Source organism: Saimiri boliviensis, chromosome 10 (assembly GCF_048565385.1).
Source record: "Saimiri boliviensis isolate mSaiBol1 chromosome 10, mSaiBol1.pri, whole genome shotgun sequence".
NCBI classification, from domain to species: domain Eukaryota; kingdom Metazoa; phylum Chordata; class Mammalia; order Primates; family Cebidae; genus Saimiri; species Saimiri boliviensis.
This window is the reverse complement of record NC_133458.1, coordinates 85,239,871-85,265,007: the sequence shown is the minus strand read 5'-3', so window position 1 is coordinate 85,265,007 and position 25,137 is coordinate 85,239,871. Positions and strand designations below refer to the sequence as shown.

The following is a 25,137-nucleotide window of genomic DNA, read 5'->3' as shown; positions in this document are numbered from 1 at the left end:
TAAATATAGGGTGGATTTTAAAATAGGAAAATTAAAACATCAAAATGGTAGCATAGCATTAATGGCACAGAGACCATCTCTAGGTACAATCTGCCTGATTGAGGGTATTACAGCCTATGAAGAGGATATGGGATCTGATGAAATAATTAGAAATACTGCTTATCAAGATCAGTACTTTGACAAGTAAAAGAGTTTGGCAATTATGCTTTATTAAGGAGGAATAGAGTAAAGCAAAATTGGTTATTGTAGAATTTGACTGCTGGGGACTTGTCTCTCCAGAAATTTTAATTAACTGATTTTTTAAAACAAAATAATGGGAGAAAAAAAATTACTGGAATTTAGAAAGCAATTTCTAAGGGATCTTTTTTTTTTATTTTGGTTTTCTGCAAAACTAACCTCCTGTCTTTATACTTCTTAACATTACATGCTTTCAATTGAATGCTGATTTGGTAGACTTTAGGGATGAAAGGGACATGAACAAACCCTCTAAATCATATCTACTTCCTTGATAGGGCTGTGCCCAAATCGTTCCATGAATATAATTATATGTAATTTAGACAACACATATTTCTTAAATCTACTGTATGTCTGCCTCTATGTTATAATTCTACAAAGAAAAAAGAGAGATCATATTTTTCAGAAAGTCTTAGTATCATACAATTCTAAGGCAAATCTTTTCAGTGGCAATATTTCTTTTGTAGTTCTATCAGATGGAGATTTAATGAAATTTTCATTTCCTTTATGTAGTTATATTGTCAATTTTCTTGCTATTTTCCATGCTATTCTAAGAACAAGAACTGAATCCTTGTGACATATTGTAGCCCGTCGGTGAATGTTGATTACAGTGTACGCACTACTTGGATAGCAATAACAAAGATGAGCTTTGTTCTAGTATTTAAATTGTAATTTACTCATCCATTAAATTACTCCTCTCATGGGTTTGTTGTGAGATTTAAATAAGAGCACAGGGTTAGTAGTAAAAAACTATCAGTATATTTTTTTTAGAATAAATAAAACAACCAAAACAAAACATGTTTAACAAAGGAGAAAAAATGAAATTTGTACACTAAAAATACACATTCTTAGAAGAAACAATCTCATTTTATATGGATGTAAAGTCTTCACATTTGGTTAAGAATAAATCTTTATAAATATATAATTGACTTATTAAAAGATTTACTTTTTATTATACTATTGAGCTGATTCACTTTATTACATCATAAGTTTTTAAATCTTATTTTTTTGGAAAAATATATGTTTTAGGAAAAATATACATGTGGGATTATATTATTTTTAAATGTATAAGCGTTCATTATAGAGTTAATAATACCTTTTCTAGATATACTAAGCCCTTTAAATTGGATTTGATCTAAGGTGAATGCAATCTTTTTAAAAACCCTCATTTCTCCAATATTTTTAAAGATTACAGAAAGAAATTCATTCATGTTTTTATCTCTTTTCCTAAATCTTATTCTCCTTTGCTTAGGACATTTGGAAGAACAGCTTTCAGTCTTTCCTAAAGTAATTATTAGGATATGTAGGGAATTAGCTATTTATGGTCAATCTGGAGTATCATAGGAATTTGTATAGCCTGCTGATATCACAAAGTTGAGGGGTAATTACAATATTTGGAACTATTTTGAGTTCAATAACCCTAAAGCACCACAAAAGTGTTCAGCAGTGAAACATATTCTTTAGATTTTTTTTTCAACTACTCTTTTACAATAACAATACAACATTCATTCTTACTTTATTGTGTTTTAGGTTTTGGGGTACATGTGAAGAACATGAATGATTGTTGCATAGGTACATACATGGCAATGTGGTTTGCTGCCTTCCTTCCCATCACCTATATCTGGCATTTCTCCCCATGTTATCCCTCCCCAACTCGCCAGCCCCTGCAGTTCTTCCCCTAGTTCCCCCACCTGACAGACCCCAGTGTGTGATGCTCTTCTCCCTGTGTCCATGTGTTCTCATTGTTCAACATCTGCCTATGAGTGAGAACATGCAGTGTTTGATTTTCTGTTCTTGTGTCAGTTTGCTGAGAAAGATGGTTTCCAGGTTCATCCATGTCCCTACAAAGAACACAAACTCATTGCTTTTTATGGCTGCATAGTATTCCATAGTGTGTATGTGCCACATTTTCTCTGTGCAGTCTATCATCGATGGACATTTGGGTTGTAACAACAGCTGAAGTTGAGGCAGCATTTAATAGCCTACCAACCCAAAAATGTCCAGGTCCAGAAGGGTTCACAGCCAAATTCTACCAGACATACAAAAAGGAGCTAGTACCACTCCTTCTGAAACTATTCCAAACAATACAAAAAGAGGAAATCCTTCCCAAATCATTTTATGATTTATTTTTTATGAGACCAACATCATCCTGATACCAAAACCCGGCAGAGATTCAACAAGAAAAGAAAACTGCAGGCCAATAACCATGATGAACATAGATGCAAAAATCTTCAATAAAATACTGGCAAACTGATTGCAACAGCACATCAAAAAGCTTATTAATCATGATCAAGTAGGCTTCAACCCAGGGATGCAAGGCTGGTTCAACATGCAAGTCTATAAACGTAATTCACCACATAAACCGAACCAAAGACAAAACCCACATGATTATCTCAATAGATGCAGAGAAGGCTTTCGACAAAATTCAGCAGCCCTTTATGCTAAAAACTCGCAATAGACTAGGTATTGACGGAACGTATTTCAAAATAATAAAAGCTATTTATGACAAACCCACAGCCAATATTATACTGAATGAGCAAAAACTGGAAGCATTCCCTTTGAAATCTGGCACTAGACAAGGATGCCCTCTGATTCTTACTTTTTAAACATAGGCTTCACTTTTTCAATTGTTCTTTTTACCATGGAAACTTAAACGAAACAAAGAACCACAAAGTTAACACTTGCCATTTGACAAATCTGATTTAACCAAAGGTGTTTACCATTGAAACCCAGTCTACTGAACTGCTCAATCTCAAGTTTACCTGTCGTTAGACAAAATCTTTTCCCAGAGGGAACCCAAACCATTGTCCATTAGAAACAGTAATGTTTTAGAACGTTAAACATTGCAGGAGGTTATAAAATACAAAAATAAGTATTGGTCTTGGAATATTTAAACAGTTTTTGGACTATGTGCTCCAAAGATATCTTAGAGTTCTTGGTTAGATTAGGGAAAGTTGTTGATAGAGGAATAGAAACAACCTTTTTTTAACTTGCACTTACTGTACAAACCTAGCCACAATTACCAGATCCATTTAAATTGATAACTTAAACTTTAAGGTTAGCAAAGACTGAGTATACAGTCTGAAGGTTTATCACTGTTTTTTAGCCAAAGAATCTCTTTAGTATACCATCTTTGATGTGTCATATATACATTTGGAGAGGATGGACTTTAGATATAGATACATGTAGATAAGGGTCAAATCCTGTCTCTCACTGTAACAGTGCGTTAACCTTTTCAACGCTTGATGTTCTCATCTGTGAATGAGACTAATAACACATACGATGCATGGTTCATGTGATAATTAAATATCATTCTGGTACAGTGTTCAGTAGAGTGACGGGCACATGGAAGGTACTTAATCAGTGTTAGTTATTATTTTTCTTCATCCTAACCATCAAACTACAATCAAATAGCAACTCTGTTCTAATTTGCATCTTCTTTTGTGAATTTTCATGTTACTTCAAGGGAGATTTACTCATAAGTCAATCTTTTCATTTTTTGAAAATGTAATAGTACATTTTATGGTAATTCATAGGTCATAATATTTTATTTATCCAACAAATATTTGTCAAATATCTGCTATGTAGGCACCAAGGACATAGAAAAATAAGAACACTTTTATTTCAAATACTTTTATTCACATAGAACTAGAGGGAAATCTAATTTAGTAGAAAACACAAAACAAAAGGGGATCTTTCATTCTCTTCAACGGAGAGTCATGACATTAACAACATCAACAATAATTTGGAACACACCATTGCATTTTCAAATACAAAAAAGGTGGACATCAGAAGAAGGTGGACATTCCATGAGCATGTTCAACAATGGTATTGTTATTAGGTGTTAATTCTTAATTAGATTATTATTTTTCACATCTGGGAAAATACCACTGGCAGCACAATTTTAAGAAAAGTTTGGCAACATGTATCTTTCTCAGAAGCTCTGGATGACAGATCTTGGTGATGCTAGCCAAAAAAAATTAGGGGCAAAACCACTGGTGTACAGAGGACAACAAACTGATCTTATTACAGAAACAGATATCAGACCACAATAGAAAAGACATTTTTATTTTACACCAAGCTAAAAACTCTGGATTATTGGCATACACATCAACAAGCCTGGTCCAGAGTGTTTAATCACAAAAGTAATAAATACTGGTTTCCTGCCTGCCCTGCCCACCTTATTTAAAAATATCAGGATATTTGCTTTCAAATGACACAGACTACTGAGGCTGTAACCTACAAAATGGTCACTCATTTTAATCGGCATGTTTGTTACACCCAGACCACTGAAAAGGCAATTTTCTATATCCTAGTTATTGTGGAGGTAGACACTGATGTCGCTTCCCCAGAAAGAATTTGAGAATATTAAAGTGTAGGAAGAGAAAATGGGAGTTTTATACAAAAACAATCCTTACATACCTAAGGAAGTGCCATTCTACTTCAAATTTTCCAGTTCTTGTTTTTTTTAAAAATTCCTCCATTTTGTGTCGAATTTTAAGTTAATAACACCAATAGCCAAATATTGCTGCAAGATCTCTATGAATTGTCACAAACTGCCAACTCCAAGAAGGGACATCACAATGAAGGATTAAGAACATGACCACAATGTCCCAGGAAACTTTGGACACTCCCTATTATATTTGATGTTGCAACAGTTACTTCTAATGTGCCTACGGCCCAAACAAAAAAAATAAAAGGATTCCAATTGTCTCTGAAAAGTCTGGAAATCTCTTCCTTTCAAAACATATTGATTTAAAGTTTATCCTTTGCCAATTTTCCTTCAGGTGGGAGTTCATGCTTGTGGGTTTGACTCAAAGACATCTTTCAAAGGACAAGGAAATATATGTGCAATTTTATCTACACAATAACTAGCACAACATGATTAGGTAGTAGCAAGAACGATGGCAAACTATGTTTGAAAGAAAAAGAATAATTCTGCATTAGTAAAACAAAGTGCCAAGTCCAAAACTGTAGACAACTATAACTTTTAAGGATATTTTAAAAAGTGGCTCTTGAAAAAAAAAAAAAAAAAAAGAGATAAAAAGGAAGACAGAGTATCTACCAAAGTTTTTTTTTTTTTTTTTTTTTTTTTTTTTTTTTAATAAAATGGCATGAAAGGAAGTATGCCTAGTGGTATCTAAGAAAATAAGTTGTCAAGGTCATTTCTACTTAGGAAACATAAGTAGAGATTTCAGAAACCATTTTGTTTGATTGCTTAGATATGGCAATTTGGTATAGATTGTTAGGCAGAAAGAGTAGAGAAGAGTTGAAAGAAAATTACTGGTTAGAAAGATTTTAAGTTTACACCAAATTCACCATGCATTTTCTAAATGTTTAGTTTGAGAATTAAGATGGTTTGAGAAATTGCAACAACTCTATTACCTTATCATTGGATCAAGTCCAAAAAGCCCCAGATCAAAAGTCTAAGGTTTAATTTTCTGACCTAGTTATTTCCAGCATAGTAATAACTGACTCAATTGTTGCTTAATGTATTTTACAAAACCATTATATGAAGCCAGGCATATCATAGATAAAATGGACTGTAGTTTATTTGGAGAAATCAAGTTATGTAGTATGAGTATAGCATGTGTGAGTATACCACTTGACAATCATGCTCTGCTTCACGAAGCATTTGATGGAGTAAAAGCAAGCTGTCAGAAGGCAAGGGCTATGATTTTCAATGCAAACATCCCCAGGAAAAGAAGCCACACATAGGCACTTACATATTTAATAATGGTGTTGATGAAGGTGACAAGATACTTTATAATACTTCATTCCAAATGCAGCACACTGTACAAAATACTGCCAGAGAATGTACTGTAACAATGGCCTTTGGGAACACAAGAAATTTGATGATGATCATGACCATGTTGACCAGTTTTGAAGAAAACAATAAAATGCCTTCACTTCTTAGCACAGATCATCTGGTTTTCACATCTTTTGATAGTAAAAACGCCATCTTGAACAGATGTGTTGTTTTCTAATTCTATTTTTTTTTCTCTTATTTTCTCAGCAGGACAAGTGATTTCATTCCTGAAGCAGGAAAAGAATCTTAAGATACATCCCACTAGAAATGGCAGTGTCAAATACTGACAGAGTCATTTCAAGCTCAGAATGAGTTACTTTTAAGACAGAAAATTTTGGCTTGTTTCTTTTGGCACTGTAAGACACTTGTTTAATACTTCTTTCATTGAGATAAGTTGAGAGTAAATATTCAACAGCTAAATAGTAAGAAATATTTAAATTAATTCCTCTAAACATAAATGCTGGGAGTAAAACAGTAAGTTTTAAAATGCTGATTGGCCAGGAGTGGAGGCTCGCACCTGTAATCCCAGCACGTTGGAAGGCTAGGTAGGCAGATCACAAGGTCAGGAGTTTGAGATCAGCCTGGCCAATATGGTGAAATCCCATCTTTACTAAAAATACAAAAATTAGCCAGGATTAGTGACCTGCATCTGTAATCACAGCACTTTGGGATGCCGAGGCAGGTGGATCACGAGGTCAGGAGTTCGAGACCAGCCTGGCCAATATGGTGAAACCCTGTCTCTACTAAAAATATAAAAATTAGCTCAGCATGGTGGCATGCGCCTGTAGTCCCAGCTACTCAGGAGGCTGAGGCAGGAGAATCGCTTGAACCCCAGAGTCAGAGGTTGCAGGGAGCCAAGATTGCGCCACTGTACTCCAGCCTGGTTGACAGTGCGAGACTCTACCTCGAAAAAAAAAAAAAAAAAAAAAAAAAGCTGATTGAAGAGGAATGTTTTCCCAGGAGACTTTCCAAATGATCATTCTATTTTACTTCCATATGGAGTCTGTAAAGAAACCCAGTAAATCCACAAAGCTTTATAATTGACCTTTGGAAATAAAGCAGGACTAAACTATTAAGAGAGACCAGTCCTGTAATTTCTGAAGCCTTTGTGGGAGATGCCCTGCTTTCAAGGCCATCATGTTGTCAATGAGAGTGTCGCATAGGGTTGTAGGTAAAAACTAAAGGCAAGATTTCATTCCCCAGGATTGGTAATGGAAATGTGATTAGTAGTAGTTTTTTCATAAATATCACTATTTTCTCCAAAGCTGACTTCTATCTCCATTATTCATGTTATAAATTTTAAAAAATATTTAAAGGTAGTTCATCTCAAAATGTTCTTTCGATTTACTAAACAATGACAACATAGCCTCTGGTTTTATTTGAGTCCATTTTGTTTACTATTTAATAAAACTATCAGTGTTTTCTAGTTTAATATATAGTCCCAAATTATATAATTGGAAAAATTAATTTTTAAGCCTTTTTATACCTATGTATGATATCTTATTAAACTCCTAGTATTATTTACTAGTAGATTTATCAAAGACCATTATTTTTATTGACCATGAGACTGGGAAGAAACCCTGTGATTTTCCTTCAGAGTAAGGATCAGAAAGAGATGGAAAATTGATAATGCTATTTTAGCCTCTCATTCAGAACTATTGTGGGCAATAAAAATGAAATGTGTAAGTGAAGAAAAACTATACCAAGTGAAACTACCCTTTCAAAAAATGCTAGTCTATTTCAAAAGAAGTGTCCATATTTTGAAAGCCTCCATTCTGTCCCTCAGGGCTGTGCTACATCTTGTAATGGTACAATCAAAAAGCACTGATATTCCATTCTTACAACTACATTCAGCTGTGAATAATCCTCTCCATAGTTTATTTGCTTCTCCAAGTACCTTAAAGACTCTAAGTGCAGCCAACTAGGTATGGTGTCACATGAGAGAATGTGTGATTAATTCATTAATGTGTCAAGTTTTAAATCTAAATAACCATAGAGATGTCCTAGTGATTTGGCTTTATCAGATTAATGGCTTGCCATAAACATGTGGCTAAACTGTTGTAGGAAACTTCAGTGGATGAGTATGTTTGTATTAACACTGTTTTATTTTCTTAACACCATAAAAATATTTGGGAGAACTAAAGAGCAATGACAGCGATTTATAATTATGAAATTGATTTTAAAATTACACAATTATATTTCCAATTAAAACATGACTTTCCTTTTTAAAATGGGGAGAATCTTTTGTTGAGTTTTTGGCTCCACTATTTTTTAAAGTAAATATCTTCAAGCAATCACTGTACAATAACATAACCTAGCAAATATGATTGGTATGAATTTCTCTGAAAATATCATGAAAATAAAATTTATAAAAAATTCATTACTACTATGAATCTAGATTGAATTTGCCCTTATGCAATGAAAGCAATTTTTACCTAATACTAAGTTACATTCCATTTCAGATTTCCTATTTCAAAGGGTGTCTCAAATTTCTAAGATGTTAAACCAAGTATTGAGCCATTTTTGTATATGTAATAAAAGTCTTTAAAATTAAAATGGTAATCCTAAAAAAACCAAATGCATGAAAAATATGGTCTGACTGTATAACAAAGGGAGTTATATAATTCTACTTGAGTGAAATCTTTCATCTTTGATTTACAGGTTAGAGTCCTCTCTAACTAAAACCACATTGTTCCATATCTTTCATATCATGGCCTTCCCTAAAACCTTGTTTTAATTAAGGTTTCTTTCAGATTTCTGAATAAAAGCATGACAATCTTCACTTATGGCTTTAATATATCCTTTGAGTTAGAAAAATATATAAAAAAGAAACACCAACTCTTTCAAAAGCATTGTCAGATATTAAATACTGTGAGCAATTCTACCTCAATATCTTTACGTGTTTGAGTTACACGTTGAAATAGAATTTTAGGAGGTAGGAGGATAACCTACTTATATTTAGTAAGTTGCTTTTAATCTCAGAAATAAAGGTTCTCTATTTTTAACCTTTGACACTAAGGCAACTTGTTTAAAGGTTGTTTTATTCATTTTCTTCACATGAAGGCACAACTTCTAGGTTAAGTCAGTTCAAGGTGACTACAAATAAGCAGTGCCTTCATTAACATATTTCAAACACATAGAAAAATTTAGCAACATTGCTGAAGTGATATTCATCTCAATGGCTTCACAGTTAAAAAAAAAAAAAAAGCAATCAGACCAAACAACTGTGTTAACTTGGAAAGTAAACAAAATAAACTAAACAGTCAAGGCCCTCAATAACAGGGGAGATTATGGGTAATCTTCAGTTTTTCTAAAAGAAGGAATGAATGACGAAAGGTAAGAAGAAAGGAATTGATGGAAGGCAGAAAAAGAAAGGTGAGTGAATACGTCCTTGATAGATTTGGAACAAATTAAGACCACCTTTGAAAAGTTATATGCTTCTTAAAGACAATGAAGATGCTTGGTGGAACATTTGCTCAGACCTACTGTCATAAGAACAAGGGATGTATGTGGCGCTTGGAGGTGGGGAACTTTATTCTCCAACACAATTGCAAGTTGACTGTATTTGAGAGCATAAAGATGTTAGGGACATTTTTCTAAAAAAAAAAAAAAAAGTAATATAAAATATTGCACCATTACAAACAGTGTATGAGGTTCCTTTGGCATTTGGACTTTGAGATACAGTGTGGTTCATTCCACTGAAAAAAAGCCTCATCCTAGTTCTTCCATCTTGAACTCTTACTAGGAAGAGCTGAACTGTGTGTTAAAACAAAGTTAAGAAAAAAAAATGGAAAAAACCAACCAAACAAGAAACACTACAATCTGTGTAGAATTGCTATCCATTGAAGCAAATCTTGTAAACAACTTAAGACTGTTTGAAAAAGAAAATTAACCCCAAAAAAGCTGATCAGAATGTCAGGAATGAGTATGTCTCACGTTTTGCCCAAAATTTCACTGGCTGTCATAGCTTCTGAAATTAACAATATCTAGTGTTGTAATGAATGTTTCTACTTCAAACCTGGTGTCTAGGAGTGGGTCACCCAGCATATTAAAAGCATGCTGGAAGTAGTTTATTCCAATCGTGGTTTACTGTAACTCTAGAATCACAGCGGTTACATTTAAGGAATCTTTAATGCCCTTTCAAGTTCATCCAAAGAACAAGTGAAGCTGCTGTTCAGAATTTTGTGCCCAGTGTTTATGTTCCATTGAATCTGTGCCACCCAGGCAGCAGTCAAGACATGTCTGAGGGTGCTGGGGTTGGGGGATACACAATGATGTCACACACAGGAAATATCAGAGGGGGACTTGGCACTTCACAAGGCTGGTTCCTCTTCCATAGGCTCACCAGCAGTTCTGTAAAAATAAACAGGCAATCAGAATACGGCATAAGAGTACACAATGACATTGTAGATTTTCATGCATAATCAAAGCTGATTTTTCAGCTCTCTCTGATGTTTATATGTGTTATTCAGTTATCCATAAATAGAATTTCTTTCCTAGGAAGTATAAACAAATGTCAAGGGGAAAAACATTTTCGATCCAAGCAATCATTGGAAATGTTCCTGCTTATATTAAAACATGTCAGAATATTTTATAACTCTAGATTCCAAAAGGTACCTGTTTTGTGTTTAGTAAAGTTCAATAATTTATTGAAAAAATTAACTATGATATTTTATTTTAGAAGCAATTGCAGTGATTTCCTATGGAATCAGTTTGCTAATGAGAGCAAAGGACCTAGCTAGCTTCTGGAGGAGACTCATTAAGAGCTCTGCTTTTTGCTTCTGCTTTTTCATAATTGGATTGGCTGTCTGCCGAAGGCATTTCAAATCAAATTCTGAATTTGATTAGCAAATCGTTGCTACAGACCCAATATTTTTACAAGAAATGCACTCTGGTAGTGTGTAAATAGTTGTTATTCGGCATCATCTGCGGGGTGGTCTGAGCAGGCAAAACCAAAACTGATTGCTTGAAAATTTATACTTGAGATTTAACCTTAATTTAGTAACACTTTGAGGGTGTTTTAAGGCAAACTTTTAGAATGACTTTTAATTTAGTCAAAAGAATAAATTGCAACAGGAATCCAAATACATGAGGTAGTTAGACTGTGATGGAAAGATTACTGGATTTGAGATGCCGGAGAATCAAGTTTGCATCTGAGCTCTGTGACTTGCTAATTTTGCAATTGCTGATTTAACTATACTTTTGTGAAGCATTGGTTTCAGGTGTAAACCATGAAAAAATGACATCCCTTATAGAATCAGCGAAGGTTAAAAACTCAAGGAGGTAAAATTGACCTGTGAACAATAAATACTATGAGACATTACTTAATACTTTAGATTTGTTCTTTTGCTGTCTAACATGCATAAAATCATGTTGCCACACAAATGCAGAGTTATGCCTTTGCTACCAGATGGAAACAATATTTGGATGATGCTTCTCTCTAGGTAGTGGAATCATAGTGAGTGGTTTTCATTTTCTTCTTCATAATGTTTATCTACTTGCCAGGATTCTATAATGAATTACTTTCATATTAGAAAAAAAATGCTATGTTTAAGCCACAGCTGTTTATGCAAACAAGTGAAATATTTGGCTATGTTATTTTACTGATTTACAAGAAAAAAAGTCAAGATTTCAATGCAACTCCAAATAAAGGTGTTGGCAAATAAAGCAGTAGCTTAGCGTTTTTATAACAAATCTAAAACATGAAAAGAAAGATTTTATCCATAGGTTGGCAACTAAAAATTTTTAAAGCATCCTTTAAAAAATAAAGAATGGGAATCATTAAGTCTTCATTACTTATAATTACCAAAAAAGAAAATTCTAAAAAAGTCTGTGTGGAATACTAAAAAATGTTGCTTCTTAAGACGTTATAGACTGTCCTGGAGTCTAGGGGGTAAGGAGATTGTGAGAGAGTGTTTAGAGGTGGTACATAAGATACATGAGTCATACTTCATAAAAGTCTTTTCTGTCAGAAATGATCAGCATTCAAAGAAGAAAACTTTTAAATTAAGGAAAACATTTAAGTTTGAAACGAATTCACATATAAATATATATAGCCTTATTTACATCTGAGAATATGTGAATAATATAGTTATAGAACTCAAACTGGGTATTCTAATGGAGACCGAATTTTCCTATTTCTAACCCAAGCTGCAGCAGGATAATCTTTTTCCCCAAATCCAGGATTCAGTGTGCCTGGAGTTCCAGAGACAGTGGGATATGTCTCAAAGGTCACAGATGTAAGGAATACACAAGTCTCTGTGGTGGAGGATCTGTGAATTTTCCACATGTCCAACGTAGGCTTAAAGGATGTGAGCAGGCTGTTTATACTTCAACCCACTTACTGGCAAAAGTTAAGCCTCTCTGGTTGAAACAGGGCAACTTAGGTACAACAGAAAGCTTTCCATAAGATGCTTCTCAACATTTTCCTCTTTTTAAAATCATTCTATATTGACCTTTTTTTTTTTTTGAAATAGACCACTTATAGCTGCCTACCTTCTATCAAACCATCGACATAAACACACAACTAACCAATTTTCTCTCTTTCCTTTTTTTTTTTTTTGACGTGGAGTCTCACTCTGTTGCCCAGGCTGGAGTGCAGTGGCACAATCTTAACTAATTGTAACCTCAGTCTCTCGGGCTCAATCTCCTGAATAGTTGAGACTACAGGCATGAGCCACAACGCCTGGCTAATTAAAAAACATACATAGATGGGTTCTCGCTATGTTGCCCAGGCTGGTTTTGAACTCCTGGGTTCAAGAGATCTGCCTGCTTTAGCCTTCCAAAATGCTGGGATTACAGGAGTGAGCCACCATGTCCAGCTTCAATTCTCCCCAGCATCTTGCAGCATAGAACTGTTAGTAGCATAGCAAGTTGGAAAATATCCTGGATTTCAAGGTAGATGTTCTGGGATCAAATCTCAGCTCTTCTACTTTCTAAAATTTGACTTTGATCATTTTTTTCACTCTTTTTTCTATATTCTTGCCTTCTTGTTTTATTTCATTGAGTTGATCTTCAATTTCTGATATCCTTTCTCCTGCTTGGTCAATTTAGCTACTGAAATTTGTGTATGCTTTGTGAAGTTCTCGTGCTGTGTTTTTCAGCTCCATCAAGTCATTTATATTCTTCTCTAAGCTGTTTATTCTACTTAGCATCTCATCTAACCTTTTTTCAAGGTTCTTAGTTTCTTGGCATTGGGTTAGCACATGTTCTTTTAGCTCTGATAAGTTGGTTATCACCTACTTTCTAAAGCCTGTTTCTGTCAAATTCATCAGATTCATTCTCCATCCATCTTTGATCCCTAGCTAGTGAGGAGTTGTGATCCTTTGGAGGAGGGAGAGGTGTTCTAGTTTTTGTTGTTTTCATCCTTTTTGCACTGGTTTCTTCCCATCTTAGTGGCTTTATCTACCTGTGGTCTTTGTAGTTGGTGACTTTTGGATGGGGTCTCTGAGTGGACATCATTTTGCTGATGTTGAAGCTATTTCCTTCTGTTTCTTAGTTTTCTTTCTAATAGTCAGGTCCCTCTGCTGCAGGACTGCTGGAGGTCCACTCCAGACCCTGCTTGCCTGGGGATCACCCATGGGGGCTGCAGAACAGTAAGGGTTGCTGCCGGTTTCTTCTTCTGTTATCTGTGTCCCAAAAGGGTATCCATCAGATGTCGGACTGAGCTCTCCTTTATGAAGTGTCTCTGGGTATATGGGAGTCAGGGAGTTGCTTGAGGAGACAGTCTGTCCCTTATAGAAACTCAAATGCTGTGCTGGGAGCTCCATTGTTGTGTGCAGAGCTGCTGGGCAGGTATGTTTAAGTCTGCTGCAGCAGAACTCATAACCACCTCTTTTCCCAGGTGCTCTGACCTAGGAAGGTCAGCTTTATTTATAAGTTCCTGACTTGCTGCTGCCTTTTTTCAGAGATGCCCTGCCCAGCATGGAGTAGTCTAGTCACAGTCTGCCAGCAGAGGTATTGCTGAGCTGCTGCAGGTTCTGCCCAGCTGCTGTATGAACTGCTTTGGTATTGGCAGACTGCCTCGGTAGTTGTGGATGCCCTTACCCCCACTGAGCTGGACCATCCTGGGTCCTGCTGCGCTTGCTGTGAAACTCTCAATCCAAAGCTTTTCAGATTGCTTGTTTTGTGAGGGTGGTACCTGCCAAGTCAGATCACCTGGCTCCCTGCCTCAGCCCCCTCCCTTTCAATTGAATGGGCAGCTCTGTCTCCCAGGCATTCCAGGCACCAGTTGAAATGGTCACCCAGATTTGTGTGAGTTTCTGTGCACCTACCCACGGTACCAGCCATGCTGAAAACCTGTGGTGCTTTTTGGCCTGGGAATCTCCTGGTCTGCAGGCAGTGAAAACTTGTTTGGAAATGCAGTGGACACTCACCCTTTCTGTTGTTCTTGCTGGGAACTGTACTCCGAGCTGTTCCTATTCAGCAATCTTGGATTGCCACACATAGCAACAGTAACCTTATATGTAAATGGGCTAAATGCCCCAATCCAAAGACAGAGGCTGGCAAATTGGATAAAAAGTCACGATGTGCTGTATTCAGGAAACCCATCTCACGTGCAAGGACACACATAGGCTCAAAATAAAGGGATGGAGGAAGATTTATCAAGCAAATGGCGAGCAATATAAAGCAGGAGTTGCAATCCTAGATTCTGATAAAATGGACTTAAACCAACAAAGATCAAAAGAGACAAATAAGGGCATTACATAATGGTAAAAGGATTAATGCATCAGCAAGAGCTAATGATCCTAAATGTATAGGCACCCAATACAGGAGCACCCAGGTAAATAAAGCAAGCTACAAAGAGACACAGACTCCCACACAATAATAGTGGGAGACTTTAACACTCTACTGTCAATATTAGACAGATCAACAAGACAAAAAATTAACAAGGATATCCAGGACTCGAACTCAGATCTGGACCAAGCGGACCTAACAGACATTTACAGAAATCTTCACCCCAAGTCCACAGAATATACATTCTTCTCAGCACCGCATTGCATCTATTCTAAAATTGACCACATAATCGGAAGTAAATCACTCCTCAGCAAATGCGAAAGAATGGAAATCATAACAAACAGTCTCTCAGACCACAGGGCAATCATATTAGCACTCAGAATTAAGAAACTAACTCAGACTTATACAACTTCATGGAAACTGAAGAACCTGCTCCTGAATGTCAACTGGATAAACATGAAATGAAGGCAGAAATAAAGATGATCTTTGAAACCAAGGAGAACAAAGACACAACATACCAGAATCTCTGGGACACATTTAAAGCAGTGTCTACAGGGAAATTTACAGCAATAAATGCACACCAGAGAAGCGAGGAAAGATCTAAAATTGACACCCTATTGTCAAAAGAGATGGAGGAGCAAGATCAAAAAACCTCAAAAGCTAGCAGAAGACAAGAAATAAGTAAGATCAGAGCAGAACTGAAGCAGACAGAGACACAAAAAACCCTTTAAAAAAATCAATAAATCCAGGAGCTGGTTTTTTGAAAAGATCAACAAAATAGAGAGACCACTAGCCACATTAATAAAAAAGAAAAGGGAGAATAATCAAATAGATGCAATAAAAAACAATAAAGGGGCTATCACCATTGATTCCACAGAAATACAAACTACTATCAGAGATTACTATAAACAACTCTACGCACACAAACCAGCAAACCTGGAAGAAATGGATAAATTCCTGGACACTTGCACCCTCCCAGGCCTAAACCAGAAAGAATTGGAAACCTTGAACAGAACAATAACCAGGGCTGAAGTTGAGGCAGCGATTAATAGCCTACCAACCAAAAAAAGTCCAGGTCAAGATGGGTTCACAGCTGAATTCTACCAGACATACAAAAAGGAGCTGGTACCATTTCAAACAAAACAAAAAGAGGGAATCCTTCCCAAATCATTTTATGAGACCAACATCATCCTGATACCAAAACCCAGCAGAGATTCAACAAAAAAAGAAAACTTCAGGCCAATATCCATGATGAACATAGATGCAAAAATCTTCAATAAAACACTGGCAAACCATTGCAACAGCACATCAAAAAGCTTATCCACAACAATCAAGTAGGCCTCATCCCAGGGATGCAAGGCTGGTTCAATATATGCAAGTTTAGAAAGGTAATCCAAGTTTAGAAAGGATGGGTCAATATGCAAGTCCATAAATGTAATTCATCACATAAACAGAACCAAAGACAAAACCCACATGATTATCTCAATAGATACAGAGAAGGCCTTTGACAAAATTTGACAGCCCTTTATACCAAAAACTCCCAATAAACTAGGTATTGAAGGAACATATCTCAAAATAATAAAAGCTATTTATGACAAACCCACAGCCACTATCATAATGAATGGGCAAAAACTGGAAGCATTCCCTTTAAAATCCGGCACTAGACAAGGATGTTCTCTCTCACCACTTCTATTCAATATAGTACTGGAAATTCTAGCCAGAGCAATTAGGCAAGAAAAAAAAAAAGGGCATTAGATTGGGAAAAATGGAAGTGAAATTGTCTCTATCTGCAGACAACATGATTGTATATTTAGAAGACCCTATTATCTAAGCCCCAAGTATTCTTAAACTGATAAGCAACTTCAGCAAAGTCTCAGGATACAAAATCAATGTGCAGTAATCACAAGCATTTCTATACACCAATAATGGACTAACAGAGAGCCAAATCATGAGCAAACTCTCATTCACAATTGCTACAAAGAGAATAAAATACCTAGGAATACAACTAACAAAAGATGTAAAGGACCTGTTCAAGAAGAACTACAAACCACTGCTCAAGGAAATAAGAGAGGACACAAACAAATGAAGGAACGTTCCATGTTCATGCTTGGGAAGAACCAATATTGTGAAAAGGGCCATACTGCCCAAAGCAATTTATAGATTCAACTCTATCCCCATCAAGCTACCAATGACCTTCTTCACAGAACTGGAAAAAACCACCTTAAACTTCATATGGAACCAAAAGAGAGCCAGCATAGCCAAGTCAATTCTAAGCAAAAAGAACAAAGCTAGAGGCATCATGCTACCTGATTTCAAACAATACTACAAGGCTACAGCAATCAAAACAGCATGCTACTGGTACCAAAACAGAGATATAGACCAATGAAACAGAACAGAGGCCTTGGAGGCAACACCACACATCTACAACCATCTGATCTTTGACAAACCTGACAAAAACAAGCAATGGGGAAAGGATTACCTGTTTAATAATTGGTGTTGGGGAAAACTGGCTAGCCATGTGCAGAATTCAGAAACTGGACCCCTTCCTGACACCTTACACTAAAATTAACTCCAGATGGATTAAAGACTTAAACATAAGACCTAACACCATAAAAACCCTAGAAGAAAATCTAGGCAAAACCATTCAGGACATAGGCATAGGCAAGGACTTCTTGATTACCATCAAAAGCATTGGCAACAAAAGCCAAAATACACAAATGGGACCTAATTAAATTCCAGACCTTCTGTACAGCCAAAGAAACAATCATTAGAGTGAACCAGCAACCAACAGAATGGGAAAAAAATTTTTGCAATCTACCCATCTGACAAAGAGCTGATATCCAGAATCTATAAAGAACTAAAACATATTTATAGGAAAAACACAAACCCATCCAAAAGTGGGTGAAGGATATGGACACTTTACAAAAGAAGACATCGATGAGGCCAATGAACATATAAAAAAATGCTCATCATCCCTGGTCATCAGAGAAATGCAAATCAAAATCACATTGAGATACCACTTCACGCCAGTTAGAATGGCGATCATTAAAAAATCTGGAGACCACAGACGCTGGAGAGGATGTGGAGAAATAGGAACACTTTTACACTGTTTGTGGGAGTGTAAATTAGTTCAACCATTGTGGAAGACAGTGTGGCGATTCCTCAAGGACCTAGAAATAGAAATTTCATTTGACCCAGCAATCCCATTACTGGGTATATACCAAAAGGATTATAAATCATTCTGTTTTAAAGACACATGCACACATATGTTCATCGCGTTACTGTTTGCAATAGCAAAGACTTTGAACCAACCCGAATACCCATCGATGATAGACTGGACAGGGAAAATGTGGCACATATACACAATGCAATACTATGTAGCCATAAAAAACAATGAGTTTGTGTCCTTTGTAGGGACGTGGATGATTCTGGAAACCATCATTCTCAGCAAACTGACACAAGAACAGAAAATCAAAGACTGCATGTTCTCACTCATAGGTGGATGTCGAACAATGAGAACACAGGGACACAGGGAGGGGAGCATCACACATTGGGTTTTGTTGTGGGGGACAAGGTGGGATAGTGGGTGAGTGTTGAGGTTGGGGAGGGATAATATGGGGAGAAATGCCAGATGTAGGTGATGGGGGGGGATGGAGGTAGTAAACCACATTGCCATGTGTGTACCTAAGCAACAATGCTTCATGATTGTACCCCAGAATCTAAAGTGCAATTAAAAAAATAATAAAAATAAAAAAATTGACTTTGAGTGAGTCAATATCTCTAAATTGTCAATTTTATATTTAAAATAGAAATAATAATCCCTTACCTGCCCTCAGCGATATGAGAATTGAACGAATTAATGTGAGAAAACCTAAGTTGTAAAGTGTGAAACAATTGTAAAATAACTGAATTATTTATATCTGCCACTGAGAGAATTTATAGTGTCTCCCTTCTCATATCCCTAGCTCTGAGCAGAGGTAGCATTATCTTTATATAACCCCTGTCCCTAGGTCACTATTTTAAATGTCTGCATTATTTTATAAGATGATTTCTTTATGGGACATTTAGAAAGTAACCTTGTGAGGAATGACCCTTTAATGCCTGTGTTTGAAGGAATGAGAAGCATTGCTATGAAAATCCGGGGCCTTCCCACTTCAGCCATCCCTGGATACACGCCTACTTCACCTTGATGAACAAAGACACAAGCTAGGGGAAGCAAAGACATGGAAGAAGGTGACGACAGTAAGTTCAGAGATAACTACAAAATAAACCCAGTGAAGATAAATTTTAGTATAATGGTTTAACTAATTGAAAGACATAAGTTTCCTCTCTAGCAGGTCAACATCAACAACACTGATAGTTTTCCACCAATGAAAATCAAAGATTTCATATCCTAAAGAAGGATCAATTCAGTCCAACAATAATAAGATAATTTACTAAAGTAAAAAACAAACGGGGCGTACTTTTATTTGAGAGATGATATAGCATTAAATTAAATGCTTATATTCTTTCTTAAATCTTATTTCTTGAGATTTAAAAAATAGCCTTTTTAAATTTACATTCATACTATTATTTAATAAGACATTTTCTCATTTTACTGATTTAACTGAATCCTTATTTCTTACTTCTACTCCTCTTCCTCCTGAAAGGGAAGCAATACAATGCCTGTTATATTATTTTATTTGCAGGTGTTCTTTACAGCTGTGTATATTGTTTTGTGGATATATGTTTTTATTTTATGTAAATTTTATCTTTATACACGTGCATAATTTTCCCTCTCAGTACTGTATTTATTAGATCCGTCATGTAATTATGTTTATCTAGTTTGAAGTTGGTAACTTCTACGTGGCATCCCCATACTGTGCATCTACCACAATTTAACTATTCACTGTCCCAATACTGGACTTGGGCTTGACTCCAACTCTCTACTCACCATTAACAAAGCTATAGTGAACTTCCTAGTACACTTACTCTAGAGACTTCAGCTGACAATGCCTTTGGTATACATTCCCAAGGCCAAAATTACCAGGTTGTATGTTTTGCGTATATCAAATGGTACTAAATTAGTATGCACCCTAGCTGCCATAGTTTATCTTCCCAAAGCAGTGAGGTTCTAAAGCCCCACATCTCCGTCCCTGCTAGCAATACTTAGTTTACTAATTTTTTCCATTGATTCTAAAAAATTGCTGAGTGTGTAGTGTATGCCCTGGGTCTGTTCTAGGCACTACAAATAGCAATGAACAAAACAGACAAATATCACTGCTCTCATAGAATTCATATTCTACATTGACCTTATATTCTAATTGGATGTTTACCATCTAATGTATGTAAAGCAATACCTTGTTGTTATTGCAATTTTCATTTCTTTGATAACTAATCTATTTGGACAAACATCTGACTTTCAGTAAGCCACAAAAGCCAGAGTGAAAGACAGAGAATCAAATGACTTTCATAAGCATATGTCATAAGTAAGTCTGTTTATCTCACTGATGACTTCTTTATAAGTAAGTCTGTTTCTCACTGATGACTTCCTTGTCTTTCCAATAAAGATAATTACTAATTAAGATAATGAGCTAATTTTATATATAACTAATTTATATATTAGTTTGCATTTTATGAATTATATTTTATGTCTGTGTTTCATTTCCTCATTCACTTTTTTTCATCTTCCCTCTCCAATGTTATACCATTTTGTATACATAGTAGACACTCCATAAATACTTTTTGAAATGTTTATATACATATGTTGGGATGATTTCAATGCTCTTTAGAAGTATAATAATTCAAATCAAGAACAAAACAGAATTTGCAATACAAGAATTAAAAAATCCAGGAATATTCTCAGTACAAACTTTCTGTATAACAATTCTACACCTAAATGTGTGATTGGAAATATATTCCCTCATATCACAAGGCTGTGCAGGAATAAAAGCCAAACAAAAGCAAACATACACACACACACTCAAACCTACCATAACAATACACTGGCTGCAAATTCTTGTAGGGAATTGACATAGATTTTCTAATAGTACCATTACTCAACCCTAGTTTGCTTTATTACTTCCTTTTCTCCACGTTCACATTTTAATTCTACAATACACAGTCACCTTCAACCAACTTCTTACTTTATTTCTCTCTTAGCTAATGGCATTATCATCCAGACTATCAATTTGGACTTCTTTCTCTCTCCTTTCATTGATAGTTCATGAATTACTAACTACCCACTATTTCTCAGCAATTTATCTACACTAGATTTCCTTCCTCTCCACTTCCTCTACCATCATTGATTGGCTTCTTTACCACAGCTACCACAAGGATTTCTTGGCTGTCCCTTTAGTAGTATGCTGGCCCCTCCTCCATGACACTCTCTGTTCAATGTATAGACCTAACTTGTAAGTGTCTCTCTCTCTCTCTTTCTCTCTCTCTCTCTCTTTGTGAAAGCTTAATACTAAAAACAGGATATAAGTCAAATTCCAATGGTAGTATTTTAATTCCCTTCCATTAAATTTTGCACCACGATCTTTTTCTACCCAGCCAGCTTACTCAACTCTGTGGCACCCCAGCTGCTCCGAGAGTCCTTTTCCTTTCCAAAGTTTGCAGTCATATAGTCTCTGAATTTTTGCTCATCTGTTACTAACAAAATAGATCTTGATTACCTAATTTGTGTTAGGTAATATACTGCTCTTAAAAAAATAATGCTAAGTCAAAGGGATGCAGATTCTATTCATAAGAAGCTTACAGGAGGAAATATAAATTAAATCACATAAGCACACAAGTCAATTATGTCATATGGAATAATGCAGAAGTGTAAGGGAGACATGAGAAAGTGTGGAGGACCTGATCTAATTTGGGGATTAATGGTCAGCAAACACTTTTCAAGAAGAAGTGACAGTTCATCTGAAACCTACAGGATAAGAGAAAAAGAATGGGAGGGCTAATAAAGGGTTGGTGGGAGAAGGTAGAGGACAAGATTAACATTCCAAACAGAAGGGAAGGCATGTGCCAAGGGAACCCTGATATGGACATGAGTATGGCTTTTTGGAAGAAAACTGAAACCACCATGAAATATCATTCTACATCCAGAACAAAAGGCTAAAATTATAAAGACTGATTATACCAAGTGTAGGTGAGGCTATGATGCAATTGGAACTGTCATTTACTGCTCCTGGGAAATAAAATGGCACAGCCACTTAAAAAAAACCAGTTTGGAAGTTTTTTATGAAGTAAAACAAGACTTCCCTACAACCCAGAAATTCTTCTTTAGCTATTTATCTTGAGTGCTGTGACCACAAAAAGAAAAATTGCATAAAAATTTCATAGAGATTTAGGTTCCTCAAGAAATTAAAAATAACATTTCCATATGATACAGAAATATCAGTTCTGGGTGTATATCATCCAAAAAATCTGAAAATCGGATCTTAAAGAGTTATCTGAACATCCCTGTTCACTGCAGCTTTCATTCACTATAGCCAAGAGGTAGAAACAATCCAAGAATTCATCAACGGATGAGTAGATAAAGAAAATATGGCATTTACATGCAATGGAATATTATTCAGCCTTAAAAAAAGAGAAAATATTTTCATATGCTACCACACGGTTAAACCTTAAGGACATTATACTAAGTGAAGTAAGCCAGTAAAGAAAGACAAAAGCTACATGATTCCAATTACATAAAGTCTCTAAAGTAGTCAGACTCTGAAACAGAAAGCAGAATGTTGATTGACAGGGGCTAGAAGGATGCGGCAGAAAGAGGAAGGAACTGGTCAATGGCTACAGGGTTTCCATTTTGCAAAAGCAAGTTCCAGAAATCTGCTGCACAACAATACACATACAAACACTGCTGTATGGAACACTTAAAATGATAAAGATGGTAAGTTTTACATGTGTTTTTTTAACCACAATAATAACTAATTCATAGCAGCTTCATTCCTAATAGCCCCAAAGTGTGAGCAAGCAAACATCCAAACACAGGTGCATGGATAAACAAATTAGGGTATATTAATACATTGGAGAAATGTACAATAATAAAAATGAATAAACTTCCAATTGTCAATGGCCTGGACAGATCTCAAGAACATGCTTAACGAAGTGAAATAACACAGATTTAGAAAATACAGTATACACTGCATGATTCCACTTAAATGACATTAAAGAGCAGGCAAACTTAACTGACAGTGTTAAAAGTAAAAAGGTAGTTACCTCTGGAGGGAGTGGGACCAACTGGGAAGAGACAGAAGCAAACTTTTTGGGGGTAATAAAAATGTTCTTGAATTTGTTCTGGGTGGTTTTTATATGAGTGTGGCATTGGTAAAAATCTTAGGACTTGGGCATATGATGATATGTAAGATATATTTCCATTAAAAATTAATTAGGGTCATTTTTGTTGGAAACCACATCAGAAAAGAAAGAGAAAGAATGTTAGAAGTAAGGCAGGAAATATACCTATGGGTCTATTCCTGTAGTCATTATGGATCCTGTTGAAGATGATGATCTTTATGTCAATGGAAATGGAAAAGTATTGAAAGGTTTCAAACAGAGGCATGATCAGATATGCTTCCCAGTTTTGCGTTTGTTTGTTTATTTCTGAGAGCTTCCTGATTGCAGTGTATGAAATGGATTAGAAAGAAAGTAAAACTGGATATGGGAACCAGTAAGAAAAGTACTGTAAAAGTTTGAATAAGAGATGAAGATACTTTGGATTGAGTGTTGGCAGTATAAGTTAAAAATATATATAGTGTGCTCAAGCTATTGTCTTGCAAAGAAAGGGCTTCTTAGATTGTCTTGTCAACTAAAGGCATCTTGGAAGCTTTTTGTCCTACTTATTATGTGAAATCTATATATTCTTCTACCCTAATTCACTTGTCCCTGGTTCTGTGATTTGCTTCACAGTCATTGGCCTATAAGGTGTTTTGTTTTGCTTTTTACATTTTGCAGGACTCTATTTTAATCTTATCAAAGACTTGTCATTTATTATAGTTGATGGTTCATATCTGGTTCTGTGATATGAATAATAATAGTCCCCTAAAGATGTCCATGTCCTAAACCCAGGAATGTGTGAATATGTTATCTTGCATGGCAAAAGTGATTTTGCAGATGTGATTAAAGTTAAGGATAATAAGGTGGAGAAATTAATCCTAAATTATCCTGGTGAGACTAATCAAATCATATGAGTCCTTAATAGCAGAAATCCTTTCTCAGCTGAAGTCAGGGAGAGATGTGATGACTGAAGAAAGGTCAGACAGATGTCAAGTTGCTAGCTTTACAAATGGAGGGAGGGGTCATGAGCCAAGGAATACAGGCAACCTCCAGAAGATGGAAAAGGCAAGGAAACCAATTTTCCCCCAGAACCTCCAGAAATGAAGGCACCCTTATCAATACACTGCTTTTAGCTCGGTGAGACCTGTGTTAGACTTCTGATCTACAGAAACTTTGTGTTGTTTTTAAGCCACTAAAGTTGTAGGAATTTTTTTACAGCAGCAGTAGAAAACTACCACAGTCCCCAAGTATGTGAATGTTTTGAGGAGTACAAGGCAGCTTTGTGGTCCTGGCCCCTAGCACTTTCTAGCACCTAGAAATAATCAGAAAGCGTTGAAGGAATGAATGAACTTGACATTTTCACATGTTCTTCCTCTTCATTCTGCTAGAAGATAGTCCTGATTGATTTAACCTATGAACAGCTAAAGGTACAGATGTCCGAGTATAGCCTCTATATTCTTATATTATAGATTACTGAATCATGGACAACATATTAAGAGAAGAAAAAGGCCGGGCGCAGTGGCTCATGCCTGTAATCTCAGCACCCTGGGAGGCCAAGGTGGGTGGATCACGAGGTCGTAAGATCGAGACCATCCTGGCTAACATGGTGAAACCCCACCTCTCATAAAAATACAAAAAATTAGCTGGGCAGGGTGGCACACACCTGTAGTTGCAGCTACTAAGGAGGCTGAGGCAGGAGAACTGCTTGAACCCAGGAGGCAGAGGCTGCAGTGAGCCAAAATCGCACCACTGCACTACAGCCTGGACGAAAGAATGAGACTCCATCTCAAAAAAAAAAAAAAAAAAAAAAAGAGAGAAGAAAGTGTAACAAATTGAGGAAGAAGAAAAATAAAAACCAACCTTTATCAAGTAGCCAGGTATTGTTTTAAGTTCTTATGTTATGTTGTCTCATTTAATTCTCACAACTCTATGAAATTTTTCTCTCATTTTAACGATGAGGAAAATTAAACCCAGAGAGATTAAGTATCTTGCCCTTGAGTACACAGCTGTAAAGTGTGGAGACTCTAGAGGCAAGCTCTACTATTCCTCTGCAGTGGTAAGAGGACAGGATTGAAGGAATGAAGACAAAGATGAGATGGGAA

At 36.0% G+C, this 25,137-nt stretch overlaps 1 protein-coding gene across 16 annotated transcripts in view; it reads right to left on the bottom strand.

Moving 5' to 3' along the window:
• Positions 1-25,137, bottom strand: part of HDAC9 (histone deacetylase 9) — a 1,049,458-nt gene that overhangs the window by 125,284 nt on the left and 899,037 nt on the right. For 14 of the 16 annotated variants that reach the window (XM_010349341.3, XM_074379572.1, XM_074379578.1 and 11 more), the window contains one exon: positions 10,156-10,396. The exons of the other annotated variants lie outside the window; for them this stretch is intronic. In XM_010349341.3, coding sequence (XP_010347643.1) covers positions 10,357-10,396 — 40 coding nt within the window. In that variant the 3' untranslated portion in view covers positions 10,156-10,356. Of the gene's footprint in view, positions 1-10,155; positions 10,397-25,137 lie in introns of those variants that run through there. 16 annotated transcript variants of the gene reach the window in all.